At 46.6% G+C, this 15,436-nt stretch overlaps 1 protein-coding gene across 1 annotated transcript in view; it reads left to right on the top strand.

Annotated features, from left to right (window-relative positions):
- The window catches only part of ERCC6L2 (ERCC excision repair 6 like 2), a 170,532-nt gene extending 169,328 nt beyond the window's left edge, over nt 1-1,204 (top strand). Inside the window, exon 19 of the mRNA XM_061200591.1 lies at nt 1,081-1,204. Within this exon, the coding sequence (XP_061056574.1) occupies nt 1,081-1,177 (97 nt within the window). The 3' untranslated portion in view covers nt 1,178-1,204. The remainder of the gene's footprint in view (nt 1-1,080) is intronic.
- Nucleotides 1,205-15,436: the final 14,232 nt, after the last annotated feature.

A 15,436-nucleotide genomic window follows, 5' to 3' on the forward strand; every position in this document is an offset into this window, starting at 1 on the left:
GGGACCCCAGATCTGAGCATGTCTCCCACTGGAGCCTCCAGGAAAGAGCAGATCCATTTCACTTGGGGCAATGGGAGCTGGGCCGAGCGAGGCCTGCTAAGTGGAACCTGCACGTAGCATCTCGCTCAGGCTCTGTTTCCATAGACTCTCTCTCCCCAGAGGGTTTGTGCCAGTGCCAGCTCCTCAGAGAACATTTCCTAGGAGCCCCGGCGGTGATTTGGCTCTGGCACTGAAACTGGCTTGTTTATCTTTGCCTCAGATTCCAAGTTTGTCTCCCACCATATATCTCCCTGGCGGGTTTGTTTGGGTACTCATACAAACACAGCCCTTCAGCTTTGATAGTCATCCTTCCAGAGCCTTTTTATATGTCAGTAATGTCATGCTTCGGAGCTATGAAAACTCGAAAGAACCCCATTATACCTTGCAGCAATTTAAAACCAGCAGAGATCTCATGGAGAGCCTGGGGCTGGCAGGGCCAGAGAGAGCTTCTCTGTGGCCAAGATACAATGCTGACCACCTCTAAAATGTCATTGTCCTCCACAGACTCCATCAGGTACTTGATGGCCTGTGAAAAGGACAATTCCCTTGTATGTAGGTCAAATCTCAAAGTCTCAAGGCTCCCAGCTGGCTTACAAATCAAGCAAGAATCTTTCTACTTATCAAGCATTCTGTATTTCCCTATTTAATCAGAAAGCCTGCAGAGGCACGGCCCCCACTTCCTGTTTAATCAAAGAACCAGGCCTCAAGGGTCACAAGTTGGCTATTTAGCAACCTTTATGCATAAGTGCCTTTTTAGATAAAGCTTCCATGGAAAGTGCCTAAATCCTATAAAAGTAATTTATTTGCTTACCCACAAAATTATAATATTCATTTTGTTTGTGTAAACCTGCCAGTCCCTAGTCATTACTGTGAACCACAAAAAACTGTTTCAAGTAGGATTTCATCCCAGACATAGCTTCCAGTTTGAATCTGACATATTATACCTGAGAGGATTACAGGAAACCATAGATAATTCCTAATTTCTACTTTGGGTCTTCATATAATAATTTTTCTTTTTCTCTTTTTTTTTGCTATTTGAAGAATTGCCCCACACAGGAAGAGGCTGGGAACTAGGTATCCGGGAAGGAATGCTGGCCTTGGGACGACACTGCCCCTTCTTGTAGCCATCACAAAATAAAAGAGATGCCCGTTTCTGTCAGCAGTTATCATTTGGACAGATTACAAAAATGTATTTGGGGGTTTGGGCACATGGTTTGAATCTAGGCACCCCAAGCAGGGTGCGGGCCAGCGCGGGCAGGAAGCCCCAACCCCCATGCAGGATGGAGCAGGGAGGTCAAGGCCACTGCAGGACCTCGGGCGGGAAGCAGCCATGGAAGGGCCAGCTGTCCGCGCAGCCCAGCTGCTGGGTTGTGGCAGCCAGCTCTGCCCGGGCCACTCCCCACTCGCTGGGAAGCACATCAGAAACCTGTCCTGAAGCCTCTCTCTCTTCTCCCAAGTTGAAAGGAAAGACAGCAACCTTCAGGGGCCTGACAGGCCCAGGGGACTCTGCACTGCCTGCCCTCTCCATGCGGTGCAGGGTGGGGACAGGGCGGGGCCCGGCTGGGAGTCCCCAGAGGTTCACACCCTCAGGGCCCTGTTGTCTGACACCATCCACATGCCTGGAGCCCGCTGGCTTTGAAGAACCCCTGATTTGCTAAAGAATCTGGAGGAGGAAACAGTGAGAGACACAAAAACACATGGCAAGTGGCGGAGGACCTTCCAGACATCATTTGGGGAGTGTCAAGTAGTGGCTTGCCTAAAGCTTCCCTCCTATAGCACATCAAAGTGCCTGACCTCTTACTTCACAGCTTCTTAAATTCATGTCCATGCCAAGGAAGCTCATTTTCCCATGGTTAATCATACTCCTAGAGGTTTCCTAGACTTTCAGAGGAGGCTTCTGGGAAAAGATGGCCTTTGACAGACAAGCCAGAATTAGGTGGATGGGACACAGAGGCAAAGGCATTACAAGCAAAAGGGCAGCCAGTGCCCCCACCAGGAGATGCAGAGCACCCTGGGATGCTCAGAAGATTGGCAGATCCATCCTTGGGTGAGGAGCTGTGAGGCTGGGCAGGGGCACAGACTGGAGCCCAGAGGAGTGCCCAGCTGAGGAGTTGGAGGTTTTTCTCAAAGCAAGCAAAAAACGACTGAACAACTTTGCCCAAGACAGACACGATGTTAGACTTGCCCTTTAGAAAGATCACTGTGGCCACAGGGTGAGAAATGGATTGGAGAGGGGTGAGAGTGCAGGCAGGCAAACCAGTAAGGAAGGGTGGAGAGCCTGACCCAGGGCAGAACTTCTGGAAGCATCTGTAGTATGCACTGGAGGACCCATTTGTTTTGTTTCCAATCCTTCTTGGACAGATACTTTTATAAAACATATTACCAGAGAAAGTGAAATTTCAAAAGAACATACAAAATATAAGCCCTAATTTTTTATCAAAACAGTTTTTAAATTGGGATCAAATATACACAACATAAAATTTACCATCCTAACCATTTTTCATCATATACAGTTCAGTAGTGTTAAGTACAGTCACACTGTTATGCAACCAATCTCCAGAACTTTTCCATCTTGCAAAACTGAAACTACCCATTAAACAACTTTCTATTCTGTCTTGCCCCAGCCCATGGCAACCACCCTTCTACTTTCTGTCTCTGAGTTTGACTACTCTGGGTACCTCATTCAAGTGGAATGATACAGTACTTGTCCTTTTGTGTCCGGCTTATTTCACCCAGCATAATGTCCTCAGATTTCATCCATGTTGTAGCATGTGGCAGAATTTCCTTCCTTTTTAAGTCTGAATAATATTCTACATTTTGTTTATCCTTTAATCCTACAATGGACACTTGGGTTTCACCTATCTTTTGGCTAATGAATAATGATACTATGAATATGGGTGTACAAATATCTGTTCAATCCCTCCTTTCAATTCTTTGGGGGATACACCCAGAAGTAGAATTGTCAATTGTATGGTAATTTAAAAAAAAATTTTTACTAACTGCAATACTCTTTTCCACAGTGGCTACACCATTTTACATCTGCACCAACAGCGCACAGTGTTCCAATGTCTCCACATCCTCACCAGCACTTGTTATCTTCTGGTCTTTTGATAGTGGCCCCAATGGGTGTGAGATGAAGCCCCAATTTCTCATCATTAGATTCAACCTGTATAAAATTATCCATCAGACCCTATAACAGTTTATAACACTTCAGGGTTAAAACAGTTTAAAACAGTTTAACACGCTTACTCTCAACTTCTGAACTTATCTCGTTGCAAACCAATGACAAGTATTTCCCAAACTGGCCCCAGTCTGTGGACCAGACCTTGAGTAGCACTCCTAGGCCATGTCTATCCCTGGGGGTGAAGAGCAGTGATGGTCAGAGCCAGACTTTACTGAGCTCTTACTCTCTGGCACTACGTGCATTCATCACGAAACCAGCACAACATCCCTATGAAGTAGATACTGTTATTATGCCCAGTTTACTGAGGAGAAAGCAGAGGCACAGAGGTGACGGGTCTTGCCCCATGCCAGCAGGTCAGGAGGTGGCCGAGGCAGCTGTGAACCCCGGCAGTATGGCCTCAGCCATTTTTGTAATTATTATTGTTTTGTTTGTTCCCCAAGATTACTTAATTGATTGGTCATATGGGGGGGAAGACAGAAGGCTCCCAGGTTCTGGTTTGAGTGACCAGGTGGACAGGGATGCCAAGTTTGGGAGGAAATGTGATCAGTCTAGCTTTGGACATGTCAAGGTCAAGGTTTGCATGTGACATCCAGGTGGAGCAGGGCCATGGACTGCTGGGCAGTAAGTTGTGAACTCCTTAACAAGGACGGGGCTAGAAGTGCAGCTGCGGAAGGCCAAGGCGAAGGTGACATGAGTTTGGTGAGATACCTCAGAGAGACCAAGAACATTCTAGGAAGAAAGAAAGGAGCCAGAGGAGAATGAGGAGACAGACAGGAATGAGGAGAGAGTGTCAGAGGGAACGACGTTTCGACAGGGAGTCCAGGGCTACGTGGAGGCCACACAAGACAGGATAATCTGTGGAGCTGGCTGTGTGGTGGCCCCCAGGGCATCATGGAAGCCAGGGAGGGGAAAGCTAGGTTGCCAAGGGTTGAGAGGTGGGTGGTGGTGGGAAGGGTGGAAGAAGGGACCAAGAGTGCAGACCACCCTTTCTAGAAGCTCAACTGTGAAGTAGAGGAGACACAAGACTGTCCAACTATGGGTGTCTTGTGTGGTAGGGGAGAGACTGGGCCAAGGGTGGATTGTTATTTTGTCTCACCTTTTTAAAAAAAAGGTTGGAACAAACATGAGTTTGTTCTTAGTTTGTGGGTGAGGGGGGCAGGGGAACCCAGTAGAAAGGTGAAGGATTGAGAGGAATCTGTGCTGATTGCTGGAGGAATAGGGCATTGGATCAGGCATGGTCAAGCTTGAATAAAGGAGAGAAGCCCCTTTTCCACTAAGAAGGGAGGGAAGGCAGTTTATGATACAGGTTCATTTGTGAAAGAGGGAGGAAGCTGATGCCATCAATGAAGCTGGAGGCAACTGCCTGCTGAGAGCATGTGGTGTGAGGGTCTGGAGGAGGGAGGCGGACTTTGGATGTGCCACCAAGAAACAGCAGTGAGAGTCACCTAGGGCGGCAGAGAAGATGCACCAGAAGCAGGAAGAGCCCAGTGAGGTTGGAGAAAATGCGTCAGCATGAACCCCATCGCCCATTTGTGAGATTTTTCTTCATCAGGGCTCAGTTGCCCATGCACAGAAGAGAAGGTGGATGACAAGATTGATCCCAGTTAAGGTTTCACAAGTTGCTCTGCCTGTAGTCAAGGGGGCAGGAAAGTGGAGTGATTGCTGTCCTGAGAGGAAAGGAATGAAGTGAGTTGTGGTGCTTTTTAAAAATGTCCACATGCTCCCAACACTCCTCCCTTCAAAAGGTTGAGTCTAATTCTCCTAACTTTGAGGGTGGGCTGGACTTAGCAACTTGCTTCTAAGGAATAGAATGTAGCAGAAGTGCCAGTGACAGTGTGTGACTTCCAATTCTAGGTCACAGAAGATTTGTGGCTTCTCCTTTGCTCTTTCTCCTTCTTGGATCACTTGTTCTGGGGGAAGCCAGCTGTCATGTCCTGAGGATGCTCAAGCAACCCTATGGAGAGGTCCTTGTGGCGGGAGCTGAGGCCTCCTGTCAATAGCCACACAGGGAGCCCTTGGAAGCAGACCCTAAAGCCCTAGTCAAGCCTTCGGATGACTGCAACCCTGGCCAACATCTTCACTGCAACCTCCCGAGAGACCCTGAACCACAGCCACCCAGCTCAGCCCACAGAGACTAAATAAAGAAAACTAAGTGTTTGCTATTTTAAGCTATTAAGCTTTGGAGTAATTTGTTAGTAACAATTGATAACCAATATATTGCCCAAGTGTGAGAGCAGAGAAGGCAGACAGTGAGACTGATCCAGGGTCAGGGTTTGGCAGGTGGGCCCTGGTAGAGGTCAGGGGGCAGGAAAATAGGGTCATTAGTGGCATGAGAATAGAATGAAGTAGGGCCGGGAAGCGCCTCTCAGGTGAGAAGGTGATGGAGAAGGCACAGGCCTGGAGGAATCAAAGAGTATATGTATAGGAGTGGGGGTGAGGGGGTGAGGTGTAGGGGAGTCAGGTAGTGGGATTTCTTGTTTGAGGAGCACATGTTCAGGCGGACAGGGTGAAGGTTAAGGAAAGTTGAGGACAGTGGAGTTAAGGTTCATGGACAGAAAAGGCAGTCAGGACAGAGGCAGGACTTAAGGTGGAGAGAAAGACCTACCTTTAGATGCCAAAGGTCTTAACATGCATGGGGGAGTGTCAGGCCGATAGGTGACAGGGGGTAAAGGTGGCATCTCTGGGTAGCTTGAGGCTTCAGGGAGGTTTTTCCAAAGAGTAGAGCCATAACAGCCTGTGCAGAGCCAAGGATGGCACTCAGGATGCCCCCACCCCAAGAGGGCTGCAAGGAAGATGGTGTGGCTAGGAGAGAGCAGGCCACAGATGGGCATGGAGTCATCCCCAGTGTCGAATCCCACCATCTGCAGGATGCCAGGGATGCTGAGATGAAGACATGTCCTAACCTAGAGGAGAAACAGACAGCAAAGGGAGAAAAACCCAGAATGGGAATCGGGCTTCAGAGAAACAAAGTCCTGCCGGCCCCTCCCAGCTGGTCTGCCTCCTATTCCTGTGTCACGTGTGCTGTGCTGGGATGAGGGGACTCTTCATTCATTTACTGTTTTCCCCGTCAGAGGCAGGATCCTGTTCCTCCTCACGTCCTGTTTCCTCCTCCCATATGCAGTGTTTCTTTATCCTCGGGTGCCCCTCCCACACCGTGTGCCACCACCACTGCTGTTCTTCCTTCTCCTGGCCACACCCCCGTTTTTCTGGTGGTTGCTGTGTTCCCCAGGCACTACCTCCTGCTGAGAGTCTGTGCTACTGAGTCACCAGGTAGGCCTAAGGCCACTCTTTTCTCTGGACTGGCTTGTCTGCTAGATTCCATCTTCACTGACATGAGTCTTTCCCAAGAGGCCCTGTAGTTCCTCATGTGAGTAAATCTCAGCAAGACCTTGCCATCAGTTCCAGCAAGCCTGAACCCCAGAAGGAGGCAGAGCTTATTGCCAAGTTTTGACCCCTACTTGAGCTCTGTACATTTGCCCTGAAATCCTAATATCTGTCTCTATATCGTTAAATTCACTAAGGTTCCCAGGTCCAGGTTTATCCGCCAGGCCAAATGCCTTTGAAAGGACAGTGGCAACTCTTCGGGTGGTCCCCTTGACCCTTTCTGCTGTCTATACGCATGCGTAGTCCACAGCTACACCTTCCCTGTGAAGTGACACGAGTGGCAGCATTTGCAGGAAAGTGAATATTGCCAAACAAACACACAACAGAGCCAAAAACACATTTTGCAAAAAATGTTAGGAGTAAAATGACAGGCTTGTAATGGTCTTGGACATCAGTTCTTATCCCTCTGCTTTTGCAGTTGTTTAATGTTGAAACAAGTCAACTTGAAGCTGTATAATAAATGAATTCCAGCTTGAGTCTTGGCAGGATTTGTTTTGCTTGAGGGAAGTTGTTTATGCCCCTAGTTGTTATGCGGGGGGGGGGGAGGGGGGATGTTTAAACTATGCCCCCCCTGCATCATTTGATTTATGTTATACAGAGTCTTGTCCGTCATCTGATGCTGCTGTAAACAAGATTATCCTTGTCTACCAGGAATGAGCCCGATGCCAATAACTTTAAATAAACACAAGCACCAGTTTTGTATTTACATTGTCTGAGGTAACCGCTGGCAAGAGTTTCTAATGGCGCCATCGGCCCCTCCCTGGCTAAGGTAGTGTGGGCTTTTGGGACGGACCTTGTTTGTGGAGGACTCACTCAGGGGAAAGATTTCTCACTTGGCAGATGAGTGCTACACCCTGGCCTGATTCTTATGTGTGGCTTTGGCATTTTCAGTTCTGTCAAGTTCGCATTGCCTCTTTTTGTGCTGGATGGAGCAGGACAAGGGTGGGGAGGCGGGGAACCTTAGATGTGTAAAGTGAAATCCTGACCTGGAGCTACTGAAACCATCAATGGAAAGGCTTGAGTGAAAGGGGGCTCCGAGAATTGTGTTATTCATAAGACTAATTATTAGAAAATTATTCCTGTTGACCTGCTCTCTGGAAGACATCAGTGCATTCAGTTGCATTCCACGCAGAAAATAATTGAAATTTTGCAGAAGTCTCAGTGTCTGTTGCGGTTCCAAACCAAGAAACCACAGAAACATACAATTCTTCAAAGAGTGATAAATTATCTCTGTGGAGGAGTGAAAAGAAGAGCAATCCCCCCCTGCTAATCTCCCCTACAAAGAAAGCAAGAACTATGTAGTGCACACTCCAGCCCTCTTTAGGAACAGACTGAGAATGTCTTTTGCAGTAGCACTATTTGGTTAATATTCCAGACTTCAAATGCAGGACATAAAGAAATCAGTTTCTAAGAGCTAAACAGGCTTCTTGTGGAATATCATTCTGCTGGGGGATGGTGTAAGGGAGGGGTGGAAAAGAGCCTGACTATGTGGAAAAACATAATAGGAGAGAGAGATTTATGGTCCCTTGTTTGAGTTCAGGTTTCAAAATCTCTCAGGGAAGTTATTTAATTCACCTGTGACTCCATTTCCTCTTCTGTATGATAGGAGTGATAATAGTACTTTGCTCTTAAGGCAATGGAGAGGATTAACGTAACTTTGGTGCAGCACATTGCGAGCCATTCTAGTACTTCTCTGATGGACTCCTTCTTGCCTAGTACAATGTGAACTCATAGCAGATGCTCAAAATAGATCGATCCTGTAGAATAGCTGTATCAGTGGGGGCTCAGTTGCAGAGAATAGAATCCACTCTAGCTAGTGTAAGTGAGTTGGGCTTAATTAAGCAAAATGGCTTGTAAAATCAGTGGGAGGTGATTCTGAAACCACCTCTAGGGAGAGATTTCAGAGGTGATTCTCAAAGCCACTCTGCAGAATGGAGCCACCAAAGGGCTGCTGCCTCTTCTGTAATCAAGAAACAGCCACTACAGAGGCAGGCTCCAGAAATCACACCTGTTCTCTACCAGCTACCTCAGCTAAATGGAAGGCGCCCATGGCTCCTATGTCCGCAAGCCTGCAGAAACCGCAGACGTCAACCCTGCCTCACTCCCATCTTCCAAGCCTGTCTCAGATGTATCTGAGTGGTTAACTCGAACTCATGTGAAAACATTCAGGTACAAGAGAGTTTGCTAAAGTTGTTTAGTGCTCCGGCCCCAGCAGATCAGGAGTGTAAGAAGAAGGTGGGACAAGGACCAAGCCCCAGCCACCATGCTACCACGGTGGTCATGAGATGAATGCCTAAGGACAGGGAGAAGGGAAACGGGACTTGTGTCTCCTTCTCTCCCTACCTTCCTTGTCCTTGGGTTCCTCAGCATCTGTGGCCATGGATGAACCCCAGTGTGGTTCTAAAAGCTGTGTTCATTCAGACCAGTACTGCAGAGAGTACTGAAAGATTCAAAGAATTTCTAGGAGAGAGGAAAAATGGAAAATATAGGGGGAATCCAAGCAGATATTGCTGGACATCTAGAAATATTGGAGGGGAAATATAGATTCTGTAATAATTAGAAAAACCCACAAGGTTTTCTGTCATTGAGCTAAAGTCATTTGTCTATGCTGGTAGGATTCTATGGGATAGCAGTGCAGTATGAAAATCACTTTATTCGTGCTGGTTAAAAAGGAAACAACAGAAGGGAATACAACAAAATGTTAGCCGGCTTCTGGGTCACGGGAATAAGAGTGACTATTATTTTCTCCTTTATATAATCTCTTTATATATCCACCAATATCTATATATTAATTTTACTATCTGTTAAAAAAGCCATTTATATGATTTTTAAGGTAATCAACCAAAACCAAAATTTTCTCTCCTTTTTTTTTTCTTTCTTTCTTTTTAATCTTTCAAATCATTTGCTGATATTTTAAAAGCCCTCACCAGTAGATAAATCCTTACCTGCACAACTAATAGACCATTAAACATTTTCAAAATATTATGAACACACAACACTTGAACTAAATTCATCTGCTTGCTAATGGCTGGATTTTTTCCCATCTCTTGAGTGAATTTGTCTCTCAACATCTTGAAACTGAAATGCTGACTCAGAAGCTATTTTAAAGTTGTCTGGTTTAACTTGTTTCTCTAAAGACAAATGACAACGGCAAAAACCAAGAAATACATTTTGTTAAAGATTACAGTTATTTTTAATCCTCAAAAATATCAAGAGTATTCTCTATCAGGTAAGCTAAAAGCTGGTATTTGTTTATTTGCTTATATAGTATAAGTGTGTGGACTACACAAATTCCTCTCGTATAGGATCTCATTTAGCCTCATAAGGCCCTTAAGGAAGGTATTATGCTCCTTATTTAATTGACGACAAGGAAACAGGCTGAGAGAGGTTGAGTAGCTTCTCAAAAACCACACAGCCCTCTGATTGCATCCATGGACCCACGTTAGCCTTAGACAAACACCTGTCAGCTAAGGATCGTGACACATGTTATATCAGCTTGCCTCCTGCAGCCATCCCGTGGTTGCTCACAGCCTGGGGCCCCCACTCCTCAGCCCAACCCAAGTACTAATCAGGGAGCCGATCTGAATGGGATGATAAGCCCCTGTCATTGACACCCTCACATTTCCATGATTCTCAGTTGGGCTGCGTCCTTCAGGACCCCTGGTCCCCTCAGTAGCACCCTGAGGTTGCCAGCCTCTGGCTGCCATGCAGATGATGCTCTGGGGAAGCATGTCCATGGTACTATTTGGCCCAGAGCATTGTTTCCCACAGGTTGGAACTTCATGGACCAGGAAAATGTCAGTTTGCCAACTTTTAGTTTTTTCTAAAAAGGACATTTCATACTATTTAACATCCCCTCCCTCAAATTGCAAAGGCATACGTTCAGAATTACAAATTTTTTTCTAAAAATAGCTTCATAGGAAAATCACTACATTGTTATTTTTCTCATTTTGCTGTGGACCAGTGTGGTAGGTCTGATGGCTACCTCCTAATCCCTGGAACCAGTAAATGTGTTACCTTATCTGACAAAAGGGAATTCAGGTAGCAGACAGGATTAAGGTTGCTCACAAACAGACCTTAAAATGGGGAGATTATCTTGGATTATCCAGGTGGGCCCAATGCAATCACAAGTTCAGTGTAATCTTAAATGGACGAAGGAGGCAGAAGAGGAAGTTGGAGTGATGCCATATGCGAAGCCCTCCACCCACTGCTGTGGCTGTGGTGACAGAGGAGGGGCCGTGGGCCGAGGCAGGAGGGCGGCCTCTTGAAGCTGGAAAGGTTAGGGAAGGGATTCTCCTGCAGAGCCTCCAGGAAAACACGCAGCCCAGCTGACACCTGGATTTTAGCCCAGTGAGACCTGGAACCTACAGAACAGCAAGATATAATGCATTCATGTTGTTTTCAACCACTAAGTTTGTGGTAATTTGTTACAACAGCAATAGAAAACTAGCACAACCAGTGAAACTTCATCGTGGCCTGACTGAGGTCTGGGGGGGCCCCTAGCTTTAGAAGCCCATCCTAGAAAGAGCCTGTCAGAATTTCCCATTCTACAGAAGGACATTTCGTATAACCAGGTAAGACGATGTACACGAGAACTCTGCCCAGTGCCTGGCATGTAAAACCATTCGGGAGCAGGTAAAGCCCAGGCCCCACCTACATGTTTCCGAGGTCACAGCCTCAAATGAGGGACACAATGCTGCAAGAGCAAGTCGTGGAGGGCTGAGGGGAAGAACTGCTGCCTGGTGGAGCATGACCTGCCCAGGAGGGTTGGGGGAAGAGCAGTTCAGAAGGTGCTGGGCTTGGAAATGCCAGCACAAACCCTAGGGTGAAGGCTGAGGTCGCTTATGAGTGTCTCTAGGAATATAATAAGTGCTTGATGAATGGCAGCTATCATTATTAATAACAGCATCACTACCATTTTGTCATTGTCATTATTGTTATTTTTTAACCAAGGCAAATGATCAGGTCCATTTTTAGAAAAGGTTACTCCGGAGCTAAGACAGAGAATTACTGGGAGACCAGAAGGGTCAGATCACAAAGAGAACAAGGAGGAGGCTGCTGGACACACAACCCCCAATCTCAGCTGCACAGGTAATTACACGTATATGTACCTCACTTCTTTACTCCCTAGTCTTGCAGCAGAGGAGAATGCGGCTTAGAAAAGTCCAGTGACTTAAACTCCAAACGCCAGTAAGTGCTGAAGTGGGAGTCAATCCCTGGTTTGCACACAGACAGAAAGATGGGGTAATTTCTCAGCACTAGAGACCGAAATAGTATCATGGGAAAGTCAGCACAACTTGTCAGTTCCCTGTGGAACCTGAATTTGGGTTAATGTCCCAGATCCTCAATGTGTCATTAGTCAGGGTAAGTAGAAGTGACTGCAGTAACAAACAATCCCCAGACATCAGTGCTTTAACACAAGACAAGTTTTTTCTTGATTACATCTCAGCCCAGTATGGGAGGTTGAGGGAGTGACTTTGCAGCACACGGCCATTCAGGGACACTTTGGGGTTTGCCTTTCTCTGTTAATCCATCCAGTGATGAAAGATCACTGGATCATGTGTCTTAGTGGTATTTGGGGGGTCCAGTAACTAAACTTGTTGTTTTGAGATAATCGTAGATTTACATGAAGAAATTTCTGTAAGAAATAATACAGAAAGAACCCATGGACCCTTCACCCAGTTTTTCCCAATGGTAACATCTTACAAAACTCTAGTTCAAGATCACAGCCAGTGTTGACATCAATACTGTCAAGATAGAGAACAGCACCATCACACAAGGATCCCTCATGTTGCCCTTTTACAACCACACCTGCTTCCCTCCCACCTTCATCCCCTCCTTAATCCCTGGCAAGCTAATCTGTTCTCCAGTTCTATAATTTTGTCGTTTCAATCATATTGTATATGTGAAATCATATAGTACGTAACCTTTTTTAAAATTTATTTATTTAGTTAGTTATTTATTTATGGCTGCGTTCGGTCTTCATTGCTGCACGTGGGCTTTCTCTAGTTGCTGCAAGTGGGGGCTACTCTTTGTTGTGGTGCGCGGGCTTCTCATTGCGGTGGCTTCTCCTGTGATTGTGGACTCTAGGCACGTGGGTTTCAGTAGTTGTGGCACACGGGCTCAATAGTTGTGGCGCACGGGCTTAGTTGCTCCGCGGCATGTGGGGTCTTCCCGGACCAGGGATTGAATCTGTGTCCCCTGCATTGGCAGGCAGATTCTTAACCACTGCGCCACCAGAGAAGTCCCAGTATGTAACCTTTTGAGACTGGGTATTTTTCACTCAGCATAATTCCGGTGGAGATTCTTCCAGGTTGTTACATGTAGCAATAGTTTGTTCTTTTTTATTGCTGAACAGTGTGCCATGGTATGTTGTGCCACAATTTGTTAACCATTCAGCCACTGAAGGAGATCTGGGCTGTTTCCAATTTTGGGCTACTGTGAATAAAGCTGCTGTAAACATTTGTATAGAGGTTTTTATGTGAACATAAGTACATAAGTCTTCATTTCTCTGGGATAAATGCTCAGGGGTGTAATCGCTGGGGTAGAAGATATTTGCATGTTTAGTGTTTTTGTTTTTGTTTCTGTTTTTTTAAGAAGCTGCCAAACTGTTTTCTGGTATGGTTATCTCATTGTCATTTTAATTTGCATTTCCCTAATGGTTAATGATGCTGAGCATCTTTCATGTGCTTATTTGATTCTGTATATCCTTTCCAGTGAAATGTCTCTCTTCATGTTTTTTTGTCCATTTTCTAGTTGGATTGTTTGCTTTTTGACTACTGAGTTTTGAGAGGTTTGTATGTATTCTAGACATATGGATATATGGTTTATGAATATTTTCTCCCAGTCTGTAGCTTGTCTTCTCATCTTCTTAACAGAGTCTTTCTCTGAACAAAGGCTTTCATTTTGATGAAGTCTAATTTAGGAAGTCTAAAGGATTTTTTTCCTTTTATGGTTTGTGATTTTATGTCAAGCCTAATAACACTTTGCCTAGCTCTGGATTCCAAAGATTTTCTTCTGTTTTTTTCTAAAGGTTTTATAATTTTATGTTTTATGGTTAAGTCTGTGACCCATTTTTGAGTTCATTTTTGTAAAGTGTGGGAAGTTCTTATGGGCTGGGCCTGGACATGGCACACATCACATGCTCACATCTCATTGTCTGGGACCCAGTCACATGGCTCCACCTGACAGCAAGGGAGGCTGAGACTGTATTCCAGGCGTGTGCGCAGCGGGAAGAGAGGATCACAGGAATCAGGTATTGATTGGCGAGCACTACAGTCTCTGCCACACCTAGTTATAATGTTCAAAAATGTTACTCCTTGCTCTGCTAATGTGTTCCAGAATATTTACTAAATAACTGGGAACTGGCAATGTTTCTGTACCTGGAATGTAATCGATATTTTTTTTAAATTATTTATTTATTTATTTATTTATTTTTGGCTGTGTTGGGTCTTCGTTTCTGTGCAAGAGCTTTCTCTAGTTGCGGCGAGTGGGGGCCACTCTTCATCGCGGTGCGCGGGCCTCTCACTATCGCGGCCTCTCTTGTTGCGGAGCACGGGCTCCAGACGCGCAGGCTCAGTAGCTGTGGCTCACGGGCCTAGTTGCTCCGCGGCACGTGGGATCTTCCCAGACCAGGGCTCGAACCCATGTCCCCTGCATTGGCAGGCAGATTCTCAACCACTGCACCACCAGGGAAGCCCCTGTAATAGATATTTGATAAATATTGGTGGACTTTAAAAAAGGGAGGATCTTACTTTTTTCACATTGTCCTGCAAGATCAGAATCATGATCTCTATCTTACTGCTTGGGGAAGCTGCATTTTTCTGTCCCTCCTGGGAGGCCTGTGGAGGAGGGTTGACCTGGGTGTGACACCCTGGGCCACAGGTGAGAGGCTGGCTCTCCAGGAGGACACGTGGATGCTATAGGCCCAGCCCTCTGTTCACCTGGTGTTCCAGAGGCAACAGCAGCAGGAGTGGGAGGGGTGGAGGTGCAGGAGCAGAGACGCCAGGGCAGCAGAAGGTTGGGTGTCTATTTAGCAAGGGGACAAGGATGTGAATTCCCAGCGGTGCAGAGCAGGATTAAAGAGCAGCTCTCGAGTTCAAGTATGAGCGAGTTTACTGGGGGAGGTGACACCACCACCTGAAGCGGGAGCTGGCTCTGACAACCCAGGACGCAGGGAGGAAACCTTCCTGGATGTGACGTGACCACTCAGCCAGGAACCTTTGGCCCTTGTTCCATCTCTGTGGTTTGTGCTCTGGGCTAGGGAAGCTGAGGTCAATAATTTCACCAGCATGGTCACAGACTAAGAGGAAGCTTCAGGAAAACCCCAAGAAAGCTCGGAAGAGAGAACTCATTCTCCTGACCGTCTGCACTGCTTGAGGTTAAGAATTTGTGTACCCCATTAAGACATCCTGGAACTGTGTGGTTCCCGTTCCAAACCAAACCAGAACCCCTGGGCTTCCAATTTTGTACCTATTCTTGGCAAAATCATTTTCTCTTCTCAAAAAGTCTGAGTGTAAGAAGAAAGAAGGCACACCACAAGTCTTCTCTCCAGGTCACTCTCCTTGAAGCACCCTAGTGAGAGGCAAGCGGGGACAACCTTAGGAGGCGCCGGCAATCTGCCTCCCACGCTGCCCCCGGGACAGCCACTCCACGGCGCACGGAGGGGCGGGGGCGGGCAGTGGATGGTGAAGGAAAAACAAAAACCGTGAAAAAGCGTGGCAGTCTTTGCCAAGCTAGATGTGGCAGTGATGTCTGCCTGGGACAGGACTCGGGGTGGGGGCTGGGGGCTGGGGCTGCCCTCCCTCACCCTGCCCAGCTCGCCTCTAA

The sequence above is a fragment of the Eubalaena glacialis genome, chromosome 9 (genome assembly GCF_028564815.1).
Source record: "Eubalaena glacialis isolate mEubGla1 chromosome 9, mEubGla1.1.hap2.+ XY, whole genome shotgun sequence".
Classification (NCBI taxonomy): Eukaryota; Metazoa; Chordata; class Mammalia; order Artiodactyla; family Balaenidae; genus Eubalaena; species Eubalaena glacialis.